This window comes from Cherax quadricarinatus, chromosome 55 (assembly GCF_038502225.1).
Source record: "Cherax quadricarinatus isolate ZL_2023a chromosome 55, ASM3850222v1, whole genome shotgun sequence".
Lineage (NCBI taxonomy): Eukaryota > Metazoa > Arthropoda > Malacostraca > Decapoda > Parastacidae > Cherax > Cherax quadricarinatus.
In genome coordinates this window covers 19,988,918-20,008,004 of record NC_091346.1, presented here as the reverse complement: position 1 = coordinate 20,008,004, position 19,087 = coordinate 19,988,918, and the positions used below count along the sequence as shown (strand labels likewise).

General features: G+C 39.2%; 1 protein-coding gene across 1 annotated transcript in view; it reads left to right on the top strand.

Moving 5' to 3' along the window:
- Positions 1 to 19,087, top strand: part of Gp210 (nucleoporin 210) — a gene marked incomplete at its 3' end in the record, with an annotated part of 78,295 nt that overhangs the window by 20,179 nt on the left and 39,029 nt on the right. The window contains 4 exon segments of the mRNA XM_070096896.1: positions 3,587 to 3,661; positions 3,871 to 4,062; positions 4,373 to 4,486; positions 6,903 to 7,067. Of these exon segments, the coding sequence (XP_069952997.1) occupies positions 3,587 to 3,661; positions 3,871 to 4,062; positions 4,373 to 4,486; positions 6,903 to 7,067 (546 nt within the window).

The window sequence follows — 19,087 nt, the reverse complement described above, 5'->3', positions numbered from 1 at the left end:
ACCCCCAAACATACACGTACAAACGCACTTACATAAATACACTTACATAATTGGTCGCATTTGGAGGTGATCGTTAAGCGGGGGTCCACTGTAATTAGTTCACAATACAAATACTCTTACATTGTGTACAAGTTGTACAAGTTAGTACAGAATAACCAAACAGCAACACACCATTTTTAGAGTGAATGAAGATATTATTATTATTATTATTATTATCATAATAAAAAGCACTAAACCCACAAGGGTCGTGAATTGCTATATATAGAGTGAAGGCATACAAAAAGAATATTTTTCTACAGTTATCCCCCAGTTTGACTAGAGAAAACGTAATTCTTCCGACACTACCTACTCAGCCTCTTTGTAAACAAATCTCATTTTTACATCAATTTTTATTGTGTGTGTATGTATCATGTTTATATGTTATGTAACAGGTTTCATATATAATTTTGAGGACAATATCATATTGATTAATGAAAATGCCTATATTAACCCCTTCAGAGTCCAAGGCCAAAATCTGAAGTGGTGCCCCAGTGTCCAAGAATTTAAAAAAAAAAAAATAGTTATTTTTTCTTATGAAATGCTCGAGAATCTTTTTGTGAAGGTAATAAAACAAAAAGTACGAAATTTCATGGAAAATTGACGAAATTATGCTCTCGCGAATTTTTATGTGTCAGTGATATTTATGAATCGGCGATTTTGCTGACTTTGGCTCCCATTTTAGGCCAATTACGTTACTCCAGTTGACCAAATTCTTAACTATTTCACTAGTATTACTTCTATTCTATCGATTGAGCACAAGAAATCGCCAAGTTAACTGTTTCGACTACAAAATAAAGTGATCGGAAGTTGGTAATTTGGCCAATTTAACACAAAGTTCATAATATTCCAGTTTCAAAATAGGGTCCAGAATAAACAATGTAGGTATTCCTGGCACTAAACTAATATTTCCTCTGTTCATTAGTTACATTTTGAGGCTTTACAAATAGATTCCATTTTTATTTTTTATTCACATAATGAATTTTTATTCACACCAAAAAATAAAAGATTTACTGTTATGCAATATTGTAATAATTGTATAAATATCATCACGACATTTGTGAATGTATATTAGACCCACCAGCTGGCGTGTATTAGACGTGTGAGATCGTTTGTTTACTCTTGAACTTCAGCAAAAATTTAACATTTCCGCTACTTTGAGCTGTTTCAAGCCATTTCCAGTGCTAAAACCAATCAAAATCATCTCTATTTCTGTAATATGTCTTCCATTCTATCAAATGAGACCAAGAAATCGCAAATACAACTATAAAAAACATACGAAAAAACACTGCAAAGTCGCTGTTTTAATCGAAAAATCATGGTCTCAGTTTTTTTTCTCTCATTATACACAGTGTGCTGCAGGATTTGTTTTATGTGGTGGACACATACCACATAGATGTATTCTCTCATATCAAGGTCCAAATGTACCACTCACAGTTTATCAGAGTGAGCTGAGCTCATGACGTAGATCTACGGTTTGGACCCTGAACGTAAAGCCGTAGATCTACGGGACGGACCCTGAAAGGGTTAATGTAAAATAAAACATTCAGTGTGCCCAAGAGTGATTATTATTATGTAGTACGTATTGGCTTCATGAGTAGAGACTTAGCGATTTTAATGTGTACCTGCACACCAGCATAGTGTGCAAGTATATTTAGGTACAGGTACACATAAGTATAATTATCAGAGTACATATAAAATATGCAGTAACAGCAGAGTATAGCACTTTGTCTGGATTTCTTGGGTTATCCTAGGTAATTTACACTATGTATACTTGTATTTATGTGTACCTGTGAGACAGAGATAGGCAGACAGAAAGAGAGACAGATTGAAAGATATAGAATGAGGGAGAAAGGTAATTAGATAGAATGGAGGAGGGGAAGCAGCATCCGACCCCATTGTTTTGACAGGCAGGAGGGGGAGTGAGTAATGAGACAATATGTCACTTTGACAGCTGCCGACTTCTGACTCAAAACAATTATAAGCCACACACTCGCACACAAGACAAGGAGGAGGAGGAGGAAGAAGACGTGGCGGAGGAGGAGGAGGAGGAGGAAGAGGAGGAGGAGGAGGAGGAGGAGGAGGAGGAGGAGGAGGAGGAGGAGGAGGAGGAGGAGGAGGAGGAGGAGGAGGAGGAGGAGGAGGATGGATGAGGAGGAGGATGGAGGAGGAGGAGGAGGAGGAGGATGGAGGGAGGAGGAGGAGGATGGAGGAGGGAGAGGAGGATGGAGGAGGAGGAGGAGGATGAGGAGGAGGATGGAGGAGGAGGAGGAGGAGGAGGAGGAGGAGGAGGAGGAGGAGGAGGAGGAGGAGGAGGAGGAGGAGGAGGATGGAGGAGGAGGAGAGGAGGAGGAGGAGGAGAGGAGGAGGAGGAGGAGGAGGAGGAGGAGGATGGAAACCGATGGAGGAGGAGGAGGAGGAGGAGGAGGAGGAGGAGGAGGAGGAGGAGTTGGAGGATGAGGAGGAGGAGGAGGAGGAGGAGGAGGAGGAGGAGGAGGAGGAGGAGGAGGAGGAGGAGGGAGGATGGAGGGAGGAGGAGGAGGAGGAGGAGGAGGAGGAGGAGGAGGAGATGAGGATGGAGGAGGAGGAGGAGGAGGAGGAGGAGAGGAGGAGGAGGAGGAGGAGGAGGAGGAGGAGGGAGGAGGAGGAGGAGGAGGAGGAGGAGGAGGAGGAGGAGGAGGAGGAGGAGGAGGAGGAGGAGGAGGAGGAGGAGGAGGAGGAGGAGGAGGACGAGGACGAGGAGGAGGATGAGGAGGAGGAGGATGAGGAGGAGGAGGAGGACGAGGACGAGGAGGAGGAGAAGGAGGAGGAGGAGGAGGAGGAGGAGGAGGAGGAGGAGGAGGAGGAGGAGGAGGAGGAGGAGGAGGAGGAGGAGGAGGAGGAGGATGATGATGATGATGATGATGATGATGATGATGATGATGATGATGATGATGATGATGATGATGATGATGATGATGATGATGATGATGAGGATGAGGATGATGATGATGATGATGATGAGGAGGAGGATGATGAGGATGAGGATGATGAGGAGGAGGATGATGAGGATGAGGATGATGAGGATGAGGATGAGGATGATGATGATGAGGATGAGGATGATGAGGAGGAGGATGATGAGGATGAGGATGATGAGGAGGAGGATGATGAGGAGGAGGATGATGAGGATGAGGATGATGAGGATGAGGATGATGATGATGATGATTGTTGTAATTTAAAACACTTGAAATTTTGGAAAGTTTCCTGATATAATAGATGTGGTCACGAAAAAGTAAACAAACCTGGTGGGGTGCGCTGTATTTGAATAGCAAATTTTGGTCATAATTTGACATTGCCATATTAGCAGAACACCGTAAGGCGAGATGCCGTAAAGTGAGGCCCTACTGTAATCTTGAAACATGAATTGTTTACATCGTACAATAAGATACATAAGACTTAAACACATTGTAATAATAGTATATTCCGTAGGTGGTTGTAAAGCTGTACTTTATTCTGTAAGTGCTTGTACTGAAGCCTGAAATAATCTTTCTTCTCTCCTGTTTTGCAATAGGTTGCAGATACAGAAATTGCAGAGCTCAACACAGATGGCATCAGCATCACAGCTAAGAATCTTGGCACAACTCGGGTAAATACTGACCGTCTCTGTCCTGCTTATGATTTGCTTTCTAGAATTTTCATCTCTGAACCAATGCTTTTGGTGTATATTTTAGTCTTGCAGTAAAGCAAGTTTCATAAATGTTATCTGAGTAAAGACTAAGAAATAAAAAGTATGTACTTTAGTATTGTAAATGGTATCGCTCGTATTTGAATTATTAAATGCATTTATTTCAACAGGTGATTTTGAAGGACAACAATGTTGTCTCCGAGCTGGTAAAGCAACCTACAGCCACAATACATGTGGTAGATCCATCGTATCTTATCATCTCTATTGAGCCCCATAACAACCCAGCACTTACTCGTGGAAAGCATTATGCTGTTATTGTCAACGTTTTTGATAAACAGGACAATAAAATCCATTTAGCTGAGGTAAGATTTTGTTCAGATTATTTTAGTATATAGATATGCCTCAAGAAGACTATTTTTATTTAATTTGTAAAAACTTAAGTTCTAATTAAGGGAGTATGTTCGGGAATATTTGTTGCAAAAAAAAAAATCAGAAATGAGGATCATGATATCAGTGTTTGTTAATCATTACTGCACACCTCTAGTATATAAGACTGCATGGAGAATAGTAATCTATTTGCCAGAACCAAAGATGAACACTAAACAATTTTCCTCATTAGGCTTCATTTAGTGCTGTTAATTCTTTTAAGATTATGTATTTTACTTTCTGCAGAATGTTGTGATTGAAACTACAATTCAGTCTGAGTACTTTGCCTCTGAATTTGTCTCCAAAAATGGATCCTATGTGTATGGTGTACCTATCAAAACAGGAAAGACCAAAGTTCAGGTATGTTTGTCTCATAGTTTTAGAAGTATTTTAAACTTAATGAAAGGTTAAGTTTAGTTCCAAAAAATCTCTCTCAAGGTTATCGGTGTTATTTCAGTACCCCTCAAGGTGAGTACCTTGCTGCTGATGGATTCTTGATTAAATATTCATTTCCTTATTTTACATGCTCTTCCAAATTTTTCCACCAACCTTTGCAACATTTCTTCAGAATTTCCCAAAAGCACAGTGTCATTGATATAAAGCAACTGTGACAATTCTAACCTACTACCATTATTATTATTGTTCTTTTCTTTCAACAAACTGGCCGTATCCCACCAAGGCAGGGTTACTGGCCTCTTGCTCCCGGCATTTTAGTCGCCTCCTACGGCACACTTGGCTTACAGAGGAAGAATTCTTTTCACTTCCCCATGGAGATAGGAGGATATAAATAAAATCAAGAAATAGTAAGAAAATAGAAGAAAACTCAGAGGGGTGGGCATGTATGTGTGTGTGTGTGTGTGTATATGCTTGTACATGCAAGTGTAGTGTGACCTAAGTGTAAGTAGAAGTAGCAAGACATACCTGAAATCTTGCATGTTTCTTCTTTCAACATACCAGCCGTATCCCACTGAGGCAGGGTGGCCCAAAAGAAAAAACTAAAGTTTCTCCTTTTAAATTTAGTAATATATACGGGAGAAGGGGTTACTAGCCCCTTGCTCCCGGCATTTTAGTCACCTCTTACGACACGCATGGCTTAGAGGAAGAATTCTGTTCCACTTCCCCATGGAGATAAGAGGAAATAAACAAGAAGAATAATTAGAAAGAAAATAGAAGAAAACCCAGAGGGGTATTTATATATATGCTTGTACATGTATGTGTAGTGTGACCTAAGTGTAAGTAGAAGTAGCAAGACGTACCTGTAATCTTGCATATTGATGAGACAGACAAAAGACGCCAGCAATCCTACCATCGTGTAAAACAATTACAGGCTTTCGTTTTACACTCACTTGGCAGGACGGTAGTACCTCCCTGGGCGGTTGCTGTCTACCAACCTACTACCTACATGGAGAATATTATTATTATTTATGATTTCAGCAGTTTGATTACCACACATAAAGTGGGAGTTGTCACAGTTGCTCTTTGCTGATGACACTGTGCTCTTGGGAGATTCTGAAGAGAAGTTGCAGAGGTTGGTGGATGAATTTGGTAGGGTACGCAAAAGAAGAAAATTAAAAGTGAATACAGGAAAGAGTAAGTTTATGAGGATAACAAAAAGATTAGGTGATAAAAGATTGGATATCAGATTGGAGGGAGAGAGTATGGAGGAGGTGAATGTATTCAGATATTTGGGAGTGGACGTGTCAGCGGATGGGTCTATGAAAGATGAGGTGAATCATAGAATTGATGAGGGGAAAAGGGTGAGCAGTGCACTTAGGAGTCTGTGGAGACAAAGAACTTTGTCCTTGGAGGCAAAGAGGGGAATGTATGAGAGTACAGTTTTACCAACGCTCTTATATGGGTGTGAAGCATGGGTGATGAATGTTGCAGCGAGGAGAAGGCTGGAGGCAGTGGAGATGTCATGTCTGAGGGCAATGTGTGGTGTGAATATAATGCAGAGAATTCGTAGTTTGGAAGTTAGGAGGAGGTGCGGGATTACCAAAACTGTTGTCCAGAGGGCTGAGGAAGGGTTGTTGAGGTGGTTCGGACATGTAGAGAGAATGGAGCGAAACAGAATGACTTCGAGTGTATCAGTCTGTAGTGGAAGGAAGGCGGGGTAGGGGTCGGCCTAGGAAAGGTTGGAGGGAGGGGGTAAAGGAGGTTTTGTGTGCGAGGGGCTTGGACTTCCAGCAGGCATATGTGAGCATGTTTGATAGGAGTGAATGGAGACAAATGGTTTTTAATACTTGACATGCTGTTGGAGTGTGAGCAAAGTAACATTTATGAAGGGATTCAGGGAAACCGGCAGGCCAGACTTGAGTCCTGGAGATGGGAAGTACAGTGCCTGCACTCTGAAGGAGGGGTGTTAATGTTGCAGTTTAAAAACTGTAGTGTAAAGCACCCTTCTGGCAAGACAGTGATGGAGTGAATGATGGTGAAAGTTTTTCTTTTTCGGGCCACCCTGCCTTGGTGGGAATCGGCCAGTGTGTTAATAAAATAAATAATAAATATTTTATTTCCACAATATACTGAAAAAAATTTTCTTTCAACATACTGGCCATCTCCCACTGAGGCAGCCCCCCCCCCCCAAAAAAAAAAAAAAAAACTATAAAGTTTTCTTTTTTATTATTATTTAGGAATTTATATAGGAGATGGGGTTATTAGCCCTTTGCTCCTGGCATTTTAGTTGCCTTTTACAACATTCATCACATATTATTTTTATTGCTAAAATTAGAAATTATAAAATTAAATACTGTAATATATAATATTTATATTTCAGGCTGTTCTATTGGCAATACAAGTAGATGACAAGATTTTGGAAATTACTCCAGCTCTGAAGACCAGCCAAGAGATAGAAATATTTGACCCTGTCAAAGTCATTCCACCACTAACAATTTTGCCATGGGATCCAATAACAAAGCCAGTGTACAGTTTCAATCTAACAGTAAGTTCTACCTTAATTAATTTGAATCTATCTTCTTAAAATTTTGTTAAATCTATCATCTATAAGTTTTGCTCTGTTTGTAGGCTTCTCACAAATTTCCATGTTTTTATACTTCAAAAATCCCAACAGAAGGTGTCCTCATAGTAAGAAAACCTGTGAATGGCACACTCTCAATACAGCCTCTCCTCACTTAATGAGAGAGTTACATTCCTAAGACCACGTTGGCAGACAAATTTATCGCTAAGCAAGGAGCATACTATAATGGTAGTGGGTTTGTGCCATCCTTGATATTGTTTTAATGTCACCTTTGCACCATTTATAACATTTTTAGTATATTTTTAAATGTTTATACAGTAGTTTACTGTATATTGTAATAAACAGAATAGAGGAAATCACCTCTGATATACATTAGTTAGGTATGCATACTGGTCAGAGAGCCCTTTGTAAGTCCGAGTCGTCAGTAAACAAATACGTCGCTAAGTGAGGAGAGGCTGTATTGAGATATTTCTCTTAGGTGAAACCTGTATTTAATAATAAAAAAGTGCAGCCAAATTGTTTTTAATCATCAAGTAAGAGAAAGGTGAAAGTGTATGAATTATGGGAGGAAGAAGTTCTGGTGAAATATAAGCAATTATTGGCAGAAAGGTGGATTGGTGCAAATATGAGTAGTGGGGGCATTGAAGAAGGTTGAAATGGTTTTAAAATTGCAGTATTAGAATGTGGAGCAGAAATTTGTGGCTAATAGGAATATGGGTGCAAGAGGAAAGAGAAGTGATTGGTGGAATGATGAAGTAAAGGGTGTGATAAAAGAGAAAAAGGTAGCTTATATGAGGTTATTACAAAGCAGAAGTGTTATAAGAAGAGCAGAGTATATGGAGAGTAAAAGAAAGGTAAAGAGAGTGGTGAGAGAGTGCAAAAGGGAGCAGATGATAAAGTGGGAGAGGCACTGTCAAAAAATTTTGATGAAAATAAGAAAAAAATTTGGAGTTAAACAAGTTAAGCAAGCCTAGGAAACAAATGGATTTGTCAGTTAAAAACAGAGTAAGGAAGTAGTAGATGGGGAGATGGAGGTATTGGGTAGATGGTGGGAATATTTTGAGGAACTTTTAAATGCTGATGAAAAAAAGGAGGTGGTAATTTCATGCATTAGCCAGGGAGGTATACCATCTTTTAGGAGTGAAGAAGAGCAGGATGTGAGTGTGGGGGAGGTGCATGAGGCATTACGTGGAATGAAAGGGGGTAAAGAAACTGGAACTGACGGGATCATGACAAATGTTAAAAGTGTTGGGGTAGTTGGTATTTTTTTTTTAATGAATGTATGAAAGAGGGGAAGGTACCTAGGGATTGGCAGAGAGCATGTATAATTCCTTTATATAAAGGGAAGGGGGACAAAAGAGATTGTAAAAATTATAGAGGAACAAGTTTACTGAGTATACCAGGAAAAGTGTATGGTAGGGTTATTATTGAAAGAATTAGAGGCAAGACAGAATGTAGGATTGTGGATAAGCAAGGAGGTTTTAGAGTGGGTAGGGGATGTGTAGGTCAAATGTTTACATTGAAGTATATATGTGAACAGTATTTAGATAAAGGTAGAGAAGTTTTCATTGCATTTATGGATTTAGAAAAGGGATAGGGGAGCAATGTGGCAGATGTTGCAAGTATATGGAATAGGTAGTAAGTTACTAAATGCTGTAAAGAGTTTTTATGATGATAGGCTCAGGTTAGGGTGTGTAGAAGAGAGGGAGACTACTTCCCAGTAAAGGTGGGTTTTAGACAGGGATGAGATTAAATTATGGGGAATCAAATACAAAATGAGAATTGACACAGTTACTTTTTGCTGATGATACTGTGCTTATGGGAGATTCTAAAGAAAAGTTGCAAAGGTTAGTGGATGAGTTTGGGAGTGTGTGTAAAGGTAGAAAGTTGGAAGTGAACATGGAAAAGAGTAAGGTAATGAGGGTATCAAATGATTTAGATAAAAATTGGATATCAAATTGGAGAGGAGTAGTATGGAAGAAGTGAATGTTTTTAGATGTTTGGGAATTGACGTGTCAGCGGATGCATGTTTGAAGGATGAGGTTAACCATAGAATTGATGAAGGAAAGAAGGTAAGTGGTGCATTGAGGTATATTATTATTATCACACTGGCCGATTCCCACCAAGGCAGGGTGGCCCGAAAAAGAAAAACTTTCACCATCATTCACTCCATCACTGTCTTGCCAGAAGGGTGCTTTACACTACAGTTTTTAAACTGCAACATTAACACCCCTCCTTCAGAGTGCAGGCACTGTATATGTGGAGACAAAACACATTATCTGTGGAGGCAAAGAAGGGAATGTATAAAAGTACAGTGGACCCCCGCTTTACGATCAGTTCCCAATGCGACCAATTATGTAAGTGTATTTATGTAAGTGCGTTTGTACGTGTATGTTTGGGGGTCTGAAATGGACTAATCTAATTCACAATATTCCTTATGGGAACAAATTCGTTCAGTACTGGCACCTGAACATACTTCTGGAATGAAATAATATCGTAAACCGGGGGTCCACTGTATAGTGGTACCAATACTCTTAAATGGGTGTGAAACTTGGGTTGTAAATGCTGCAGCGAGGACAGTTGGAGGCAGTGGAGATGTTCTGTCTGAGAGCAATGTGTAGTGTAAATATTATGCAGAAGATTCGGAGTGTGGAAATTAGGAGGTGTGGAGTTAATAAAAGTATTAGTCAGAGGACTGAAGAGGGATTGTTGAGGTGGTTTGGTCATTTAGAGAGAATGGGTCAAAGTAGAAGGACTTGGAGAGCGTATAAATCTGTAAGGGAAGGAAGGTGGGGTAAGGGTCGTCCTCGAAAAGGTTGGAGGGAGGGGGTAAAGGAGGTTTTGTGGGCGAGGGGCTTGGACTTCCAGCAAGCGTGTGTGAGCGTGTTAGATAGGAGTGAATGGAGACGAATGGTATTTGGGTCCTGACGAGCTGTTGGAGTGTGAGCAGGGCAATATTTAGTGGAGGGCTTCAGGGAAATCGGTTATTTTTACATAGCCTGACCTGAGTACTGAAAATGGGAAGTATGATGCCTGCACCTTAAAGGAGGGATTTGGGATATTGGCAGTTTGGAGAGATATGTTGTCTATCTTTATGCGTATATGCTTCTAAACTGTTGTGTTCTGGGCACCTCTGCAAAAACAGTGATTATGCGTGAGTGAGGTAAAAGTGTTGAATGATGATGAAAGTATTTTCTTTTTGGGGATTTTCTTTCTTTTTGGATCACCCTGCCTCAGTAGGAGACGGCCAACTTGTTAAAAAGAAGTAAAAAAAAATTCTTTATACATCAATGACAGTAGCCATTTTTAACATTTTCAATGATGTGGCACATGAAATTAAAAGTGCTGACTCTGGTTTGTTTTTAAATAGTGATAATTTTATCTTCTGAATTGTTAGAGAATGCTTTTCTGAAGGTAACAACCGAAAATGCCGAAAATTTTGCCATTATATTCCAAAGCTCATTTATTTGATTACCACTTTATTGTTCACCACAACTTACATTAGTCCCTTTTATATTATTATTTTATACTATAATTCTAACTTTAAAGAATTACCTTTATAGTACTACCTACTATCATATTCCCAAGCTCCATTATTTGATTATCACTTTATTTGTATTAGTCCCTTTTATATTGTCACCTTTATTTTAGCTTAAAAAAAAAAAAAAAAAAAAAAAACTAAGCTCATTATTTTACATTTGTTAAATAATTCAGGTGCTATTTTTTAGCTTAAGACTATTTACTTTGTTTTATACTTAATTCTAACTATAGATTCACTACAAATCTTATGATTACAAGCATTGATCCTGATACCAACCTCTTATTTAATGACTTAAATGAATCAAACAGTTACTGTAATTACTACACTGCAGAACAATCAAAGGCACTTCTCAGTGCCAACAACAACATAACTATCTTTAACTACAATATCAGATCTTTAAGCAAGCATTACGATGACCTCATAGCATTACTAAATTCCTTACATGCCAATATGTCCATCATTACACTAACTGAAACCTGGCTAAAGCCTGATAGTACAGATGTCTATGCCATTCCTGGTTACACAGCCATACACAACTGTAGGCCAGACCAACAAGGGGGTGGCACAGCCATATACTACTCAGACCAACTAGAATGTATCACTAATACTTGCACAAGGGATGAACATGGGGAATATATAATAGCCAAATTCAAATCCAAATACCTACAAAAACCTCTCACATTGATAAACATTTACAGAGTTCCACAGTCAAACATTAGCCAATTTAGTCAAAACCTAGGAAGTATGATAACTGATGCACGCATGAACAAAGATCACTTACTACTCTCAGGTGACTTCAATATAAATCTCCTGCAAGACCAGGACCCACATGTTACTGAATTCACAAACACAATGAGTAACTGTATGTTGCTACCAACAGTAACAAAACCTACAAGAGTTACAGAGACTAGTGTTTCCCTACTTGACCACATCTGGACCAACACCATATCCCCTTTAAAATCAGGCATAATTACAGATAATACCACAGACCACTACCCTACTTTTCTCATAACAACTCTTGGTAAATTACCCCAAGACACTACTAAAGTCACTTCAGACTTCACAATGAGGCAGCCATTAATAACTTCACAACAGCAGTAGCAAACATTGACTGGCACACTGAGCTAGAAATCTATACAGATATTGACGAATGTATTAATAATTTTCTAAAAAAGACCCAATACCTCTATAACAAGCACTGCCCTAAAAAAACTAAACAGATGACAGCTAAGAGACTGAACAGTCCCTGGTTAACACCCAGCATTCTCAAATCCATAAATACAAAACACCAATATGAAAAACAGTACAGAATGGGTCACATAACCAGAGACCAAACAAAACGTTACTCGTCAATCCTAACCAGCCTGATAAGAAGGGCAAAAAAATTGTATTATGAGAACAGATTATCCAACTTACGAGGTGATATAAAAAAGACCTGGAAAACCCTATCAGAAATTCTAGGAACAAAAAAGATATCACGAAATAGCGAAATAAAATTAGCAAAATCAGATGAACCCCAACTCCCACCAACAGAAACAGCAAACAGACTCAATGACTTCTTCTCCACTATAGGACAAAACCTTGCCAATAAAATCCCAAGCTCAGATACCCCACCAAATGACTACCTCACTGGCAACTACCCGAACACACTGTTCCTAGCTCCGACTAACCCATACGAAGTCTCCCTTATTATCAACACGCTAAAAAACAAGGCAGGAGATTTAAATACCTTACCACCCTTTATATACAAAAAAGTGTCACAAGTGCTATCACCAATCATTGCAACACTCTTTAACAAATCCATTGAATCCTCCACCTTCCCTACAGTACTCAAAATAGCAAGGGTCACCCCGATCCACAAAGGAGGAGACCAAACAGAGTTGAATAACTATAGGCCAATATCCAACTTACACCCTCTCTCAAAAATCTTCGAAAAATTAATTCATAAACGAATCTACTCCTACCTTATCTCCCAAAACATACTCAACCCCTGCCAATTTGGATTCAGGCCAAACAAAAATACTAATGATGCTATTATACACATGCTAGAACATATATACACTGCAATAGAGAAAAAAGAAGTCCCACTGGGGATCTTCATTGACTTACGTAAAGCTTTTGATACAGTTAACCATGACTTGCTCCACGTAAAATTGTCACACTATGGTATAAGAGGGCACTCCCTCAACTACCTCAAGTCATACCTCAGCAACAGAAGCCAATATGTGTATGCAAATGGGGCAAACTCTTCTGCACAACCAATTACAGTTGGTGTCCCACAGGGAAGTGTCCTTGGCCCTCTTCTCTTTCTCCTATACATAAATGACCTACCAAATGCTTCGCAATTACTCAAACCCACACTATTTGCAGATGACACTACATACGTCTTCTCCCACCCGAGCCCAGTCACGCTAGCCAATACTGTAAATACCGAATTACAGAAAATATCTACCTGGATGAGGACTAACAAACTTACACTAAACATTGACAAAACCTACTTCATTCAGTTTGGTAACAGAGCTACAGATGTCCCTCTTAACATAATGATAAATGGATCACCTATCACAAAGCTAACAGAGGGAAAATTCTTAGGAATCCACCTTGATAATAGACTCAAATTTCATACACATATACAACAAATTTCTAAGAAAATTTCCAAGACTGTAGGCATACTATCGAAGATACGGTACTATGTTCCACAGTCAGCCCTCCTGGCCCTATATCACTCTCTTATTTACCCCTATCTCACCTATGGAATTTGTGCATGGGGCTCAACAACAAGTAACCATCTCAGACCACTAATTACCCAACAAAAGGCTGCAGTTAGAATGATAACAAATTCTCACTATAGGCAGCACACTCCACCAATATTCAATACACTAAACCTATTCACCATACAAAACATTCATACTTATTACTGCACCTATTACATACATAGAACACTTAACTCTGATATTAACCCTCCCCTCAAACATCTCCTTGCCAACCTCAACAGAACACATGACCATAACACAAGGCACAGATCACTCTTTGATGTTCCTCGTGTCCATCTCACACTATGCAAAAACTCAATGCACATAAAAGGCCCTAAAATCTGGAACTCATTACCTGTAAATATAAAAGAAACACTACCTGTTTATAAATTCAAGTCTCTTCTCAAAGATCACTTACTCACCCAAAACCAAATAAATACTGAATAACTGAACCTTATAAATTGTATATCTTAAATGTTTCTCACAATTATATCACATAAATGTTAAACCTAAAACCCAATCTAACTTTATTATTTTTTAAATACACTACCTAACAGAATACTCCATTCTACTGAATGTACAACAATGCATACAACCATATGACCTGTCTTTGTAATACTCACTTGTGCTTTATAGTAATCTGTATACATTAAAGTTTTATCACTGATGTCATCAATGCTTAGTTCATCTTAAGTTAATTTTAAGCCAGCCCGTAATGCTATGCATAGTATAAGTGGCTTTGGCATGCTGCTCTTATCTGTATTTTTTGTACCTCTGTATGTGTGCTCAAATTTTTAAATAAATAAATAAATAAATAAAATAAATAAATTACACATGCACATTAGCGGTTTGGGTGTAATTTATGCATTGGTGATTTCACCCACTTTGGGTCATACTCTGAATCAATTATATTGCTCAATTCAATCCAATTCATAGGTAGTTTGCTGGTATATCTTCTGTAATATCATTTGAGCACAATAAACAGCCTGTACAACTGTCAGAACTATCCTACAAAGTGCACAGAAGTCAGTAATTTGGCCAATTTTACACAAAATTCAAGAAATTCCAATTTATAAACATTCCAGCCACTCGTGCAACCTTTCCTCTGTTGATTAATCATGTCCCGAAGCCTCTTATATATCACTTGCCCTCCATTTTGACTCCATTGTCAGACAGCAACCACCCAGGGAAGTACTACCGTCCTGCCAGATGACTGTGAAACAAAAACCTGTAACTGTTTTGCATGATTATTGCTGGTTTCTTTTTCTGTCTCATTAAGATAACAGGGATAAATACACTACACTCACAGACACGCACATGCATATATATAATACATACATCTAGGTTTTTCTCCTTTTTCTACTGAATGTACAACAATGCATACTAGTAACCCCTTCTCCTGTATACATACTGACCTGTCTTAAATGTTGGATGTAATACTCACTTGTGCTCTGGAGTATCTAGTAATCTGTATATCATGTGTATTCAAGAATTATGTTTATCACTGATGTATCATCAATGCAAGTGAGAGAGTAGTGGTAGGGGACATCTAAAGTAAGAAACTTTTAATTTTAAGCCAGCTTTGATTGAACTTTGTATAGAAAGGGGTTTAGTTATAGGTAATACGATAAATAAGTATACACGATATGATGTAGGGCGAAATGACAGTAGTTTGTTGGATTATGTATTGGTAGATAAAAGACTGTTGAGTAGACTTCAGGATGTACATGTTTATAGAGGGGCCACAGATATATCAGATCACTTTCTGAGAGTAAAAGGTAGATGGGATACAAGGAGAATAGAAGCATCAGGGAAGAGAGAGGTGAAGGTTTATAAACTAAAAGAGGAGGCAGTTAGGGTAAGATATAAACAGCTATTGGAGGATATGGGCTAATGAGAGCATAGGTAATGGGGTCGAAGAGGTATGGGGTAGGTTTAAAAATGTAGTGTTAGAGTGTTCAGCAGAAGTTTGTGGTTACAGGAAAGTGGGTGCAGGAGGGAAGAGGAGCGATTGGTGGAATGATGATGTAAAGAGAGTAGTAAGGGAGAAAAAGTTAGCATATGAGAAGTTTTTACAAAGTAGAAGTGATGCAAGGAGGGAAGAGTATATGGAGAAAAAGAGAGAAGTTAAGAGAGTGGTGCAATGTAAAAAGAGAGCAAATGAGAGAGTGGGTGAGATGTTATCAACAAATTTTGTTGAAAATAAGAAAAAGTTTTGGAGTGAGATTAACAAGTTAAGAAAGCCTAGAGAACAAATGGATTTGTCAGTTAAAAATAGGAGAGGAGAGTTATTAAATGGAGAGTTAGAGGTATTGGGAAGATGGAAGGAATATTTTGAGGAATTGTTAAATGTTGATGAAGATAGGGAAGCTGTGATTTCGTGTATAGGGCAAGGAGGAATAACATCTTGTAGGAGTGAGGAAGAGCCAGTTGTGAGTTGGGGGAAGTTCGTGAGGCAGTAGGCAAAATGAAAGGGGGTAAGGCAGCCGGGATTGATGGGATAAAGATAGAAATGTTCAGGTGGGGATATAGTTTTGGAGTGGTTGGTGCAATTATTTAATAAATGTATGGAAGAGGGTAAGGTACCTAGGGATTGGCAGAGAGCATGCATATCTTTGTATAAAGGCAATAAAAGAGAGTGCATAGGGGGATAAGTTGAGTGCTGGTAAAGTGTATGGTAGAGTTATAATTGAAAGAATTAAGAGTGGTATATCTTCTACAGTATATATCATTTAGATTGAGCACAATGACAGGGTGGATACAGCAGATGTTGCAAGTGTATGGTGTAGGAGGTGTTACTACAGTGAAGAACTGTCAAGTTAGAGTATGTAGGAAAGAAGAAACTATCCTAGACAAAGTGCACGTGGTTGTTTAATATATTTATAGATGGGGTTGTAAGAGAAGTAAATGCGAGGGTCTTGGCAAGAGGCGTGGAGTTAAAAGACAAAGAATCACACACAAAGTGGGAGTTGTCACAGCTGCTCTTTGCTGATGACACTGTGCTCTTGGGAGATTCTGAAGAGAAGTTGCAGAGATTGGTGGATGAATTTGGTAGGGTGTGCAAAAGAAGAAAATTAAAGGTGAATACAGGAAAGAGTAAGGTTATGAGGATAACAAAAAGATTAGGTGATGAAAGATTGAATATCAGATTGGAGGGAGAGAGTATGGAGGAGGTGAATGTATTCAGATATTTGGGAGTGGACGTGTCAGCGGATGGGTCTATGAAAGATGAGGTGAATCATAGAATTGATGAGGGAAAAAGAGTGAGTGGTGCACTTAGGAGTCTGTGGAGACAAAGAACTTTGTCCTTGGAGGCAAAGAGGGGAATGTATGAGAGTATAGTTTTACCAACGCTCTTATATGGGTGTGAAGCGTGGGTGATGAATGTTGCAGCGAGGAGAAGGCTGGAGGCAGTGGAGATGTCATGTCTGAGGGCAATGTGTGGTGTGAATATAATGCAGAGAATTCGTAGTTTGGAAGTTAGGAGGAGGTGCGGGATTACCAAAACTGTTGTCCAGAGGGCTGAGGAAGGGTTGTTGAGGTGGTTCGGACATGTAGAGAGAATGGAGCGAAACAGAATGACTTCAAGAGTGTATCAGTCTGTAGTGGAAGGAAGGCGGGGTAGGGGTCGGCCTAGGAAGGGTTGGAGGGAGGGGGTAAAGGAGGTTTTGTGTGCGAGGGGCTTGGACTTCCAGCAGGCATGCGTGAGCGTGTTTGATAGGAGTGAATGGAGACAAATGGTTTTTAATACTTGACGTGCTGTTGGAGTGTGAGCAAAGTAACATTTATGAAGGGATTCAGGGAAACCGGCAGGCCGGACTTGAGTCCTGGAGATGGGAAGTACAGTGCCTGCACTCTGAAGGAGGGGTGTTAATGTTGCAGTTTAAAAACTGTAGTGTAAAGCACCCTTCTGGCAAGACAGTGATGGAGTGAATGATGGTGAAAGTTTTTCTTTTTCGGGCCACCCTGCCTTGGTGGGAATCGGCCGGTGTGATAATAAAATAATTTTTAGATTAATAAAATATAAGCAAGAATAAGAACATAAAGGAGGAACACTGCAACAGGCCTGTTGGCCTGTACTAGGCAGGTCCTGCACAATCCATCCTACTAACAAAACATTTGCCCAACCCAATTTTCACTGCCGTCCAAGAAATAAGCTCTGATAACTATCCACTCATATGCAAGTCCCACTCAACTCCATCTCCTCTCACTTGTGTATTTATCCAACCTAAATTTGAAACTATCCAAGGTTTTAGCCTCAGTAATCCAAATAGGTAGACTGTTCCACTCATCAACTACCCTATTTCTAAACCAGTACTTTCCTATATCCTTTCTAAATCTAAATTTGTCTAATTTGAATCCAATTACTGCAGGTTCTCTCTTGGAGAGATATCCTCAAGACCTTATTTATATCCCCTTTATTAATACCCATCTTCCACTTATACACTTCGATCATGTCTCCCATCATTCTTCGTCTAACAAGTGAATGTAACTTAAGAGTCTTCAATCTTTCTTCATAAGGAAGATTTCTAATGCTATGTATTAATTTAGTCATTCTATGCTGAATGTTTTCTAACGAATTTATGTCAATTCTGTAATATGGAGACCAGAACTGAGCTGCATAATCTAGGTGAGGCCTTACTAATGATGTATAAAGCTGTAATATAACCGCTGAACTTCTGTTGCTTACACTTCTTGTTATAAATCCCAGTAATCTGTTTGCCTTATTACGTACACTTAGGCATTGCTGTCTTGGTTTAAGGTTATTGCTTATCATAACCCCCAAGTCCTTTTTACAATCTGTATGGCTAAGTTCTACATTATTTAACTTACAAGTGCTAGGATTATGGACACTCACGAGCTTCAGAGCCTTGCATTTATCTACATTGAACTGCATCTGCCACTTTTCTGATTAGGTACTGAGTTTGTCTAAATCCTCCTGAAGTTCCCTGATATCTGTGTTTGGGTACTTGGTACTTGGGACCTGACGATTTGTTGGAGTGTGAGCAGGGTAATATTTAGTGAAGGGATTCAGGGAAACCGGTTATTTTCTTATAGTTGGACTTGAGTCCTGGAAATGGGAAGTACAATGCCTGCACTTTAAAGGAGGGGTTTGGGATATTGGCAGTTTGGAGGGATATGTTGTGTATCTTTATAAGTATATGCTTCTTAGCTGTTGTATTCTGAGCACCTCTGCAAAAACAGTGATAATGTGTGAGTGTGGTGAAAGCGTTGAATGATGATGAAAGTAATTTCTTTTTGGGGATTTTCTTTCTTTTTTGGGTCACCCTGCCTCGGTGGGAGACGGCCGACTTGTTGAAAAAAAAAAAATCTTTGTGTCACTGGCAAATTTGCTCATTTCACTAGTAATTCCCTCATCAAGATTATTGATATATATTATAAACAACAACAGGCCCAAGACTGATCCCTGTGGAACGCCACTTGTTACAGATCTCCACTCGGATTTAACCCCATTTATGGACACACTCTACTTCCTGTCTGTGAGCCATGACTCGATCCATGAGAGCACTTTTCATTCAATGCCATGAGCTGCCACTTTCTTTAACAGTCTTTGGTGCAGAACTCTATCAAAAGCCTTACTAAAATCAACGTAAATAATATCAAATTCTTTATCGTGATCAACAGCCTCAAAAGCTTTACTGAAGAATGATTGGTCATGGTTTAAGCTG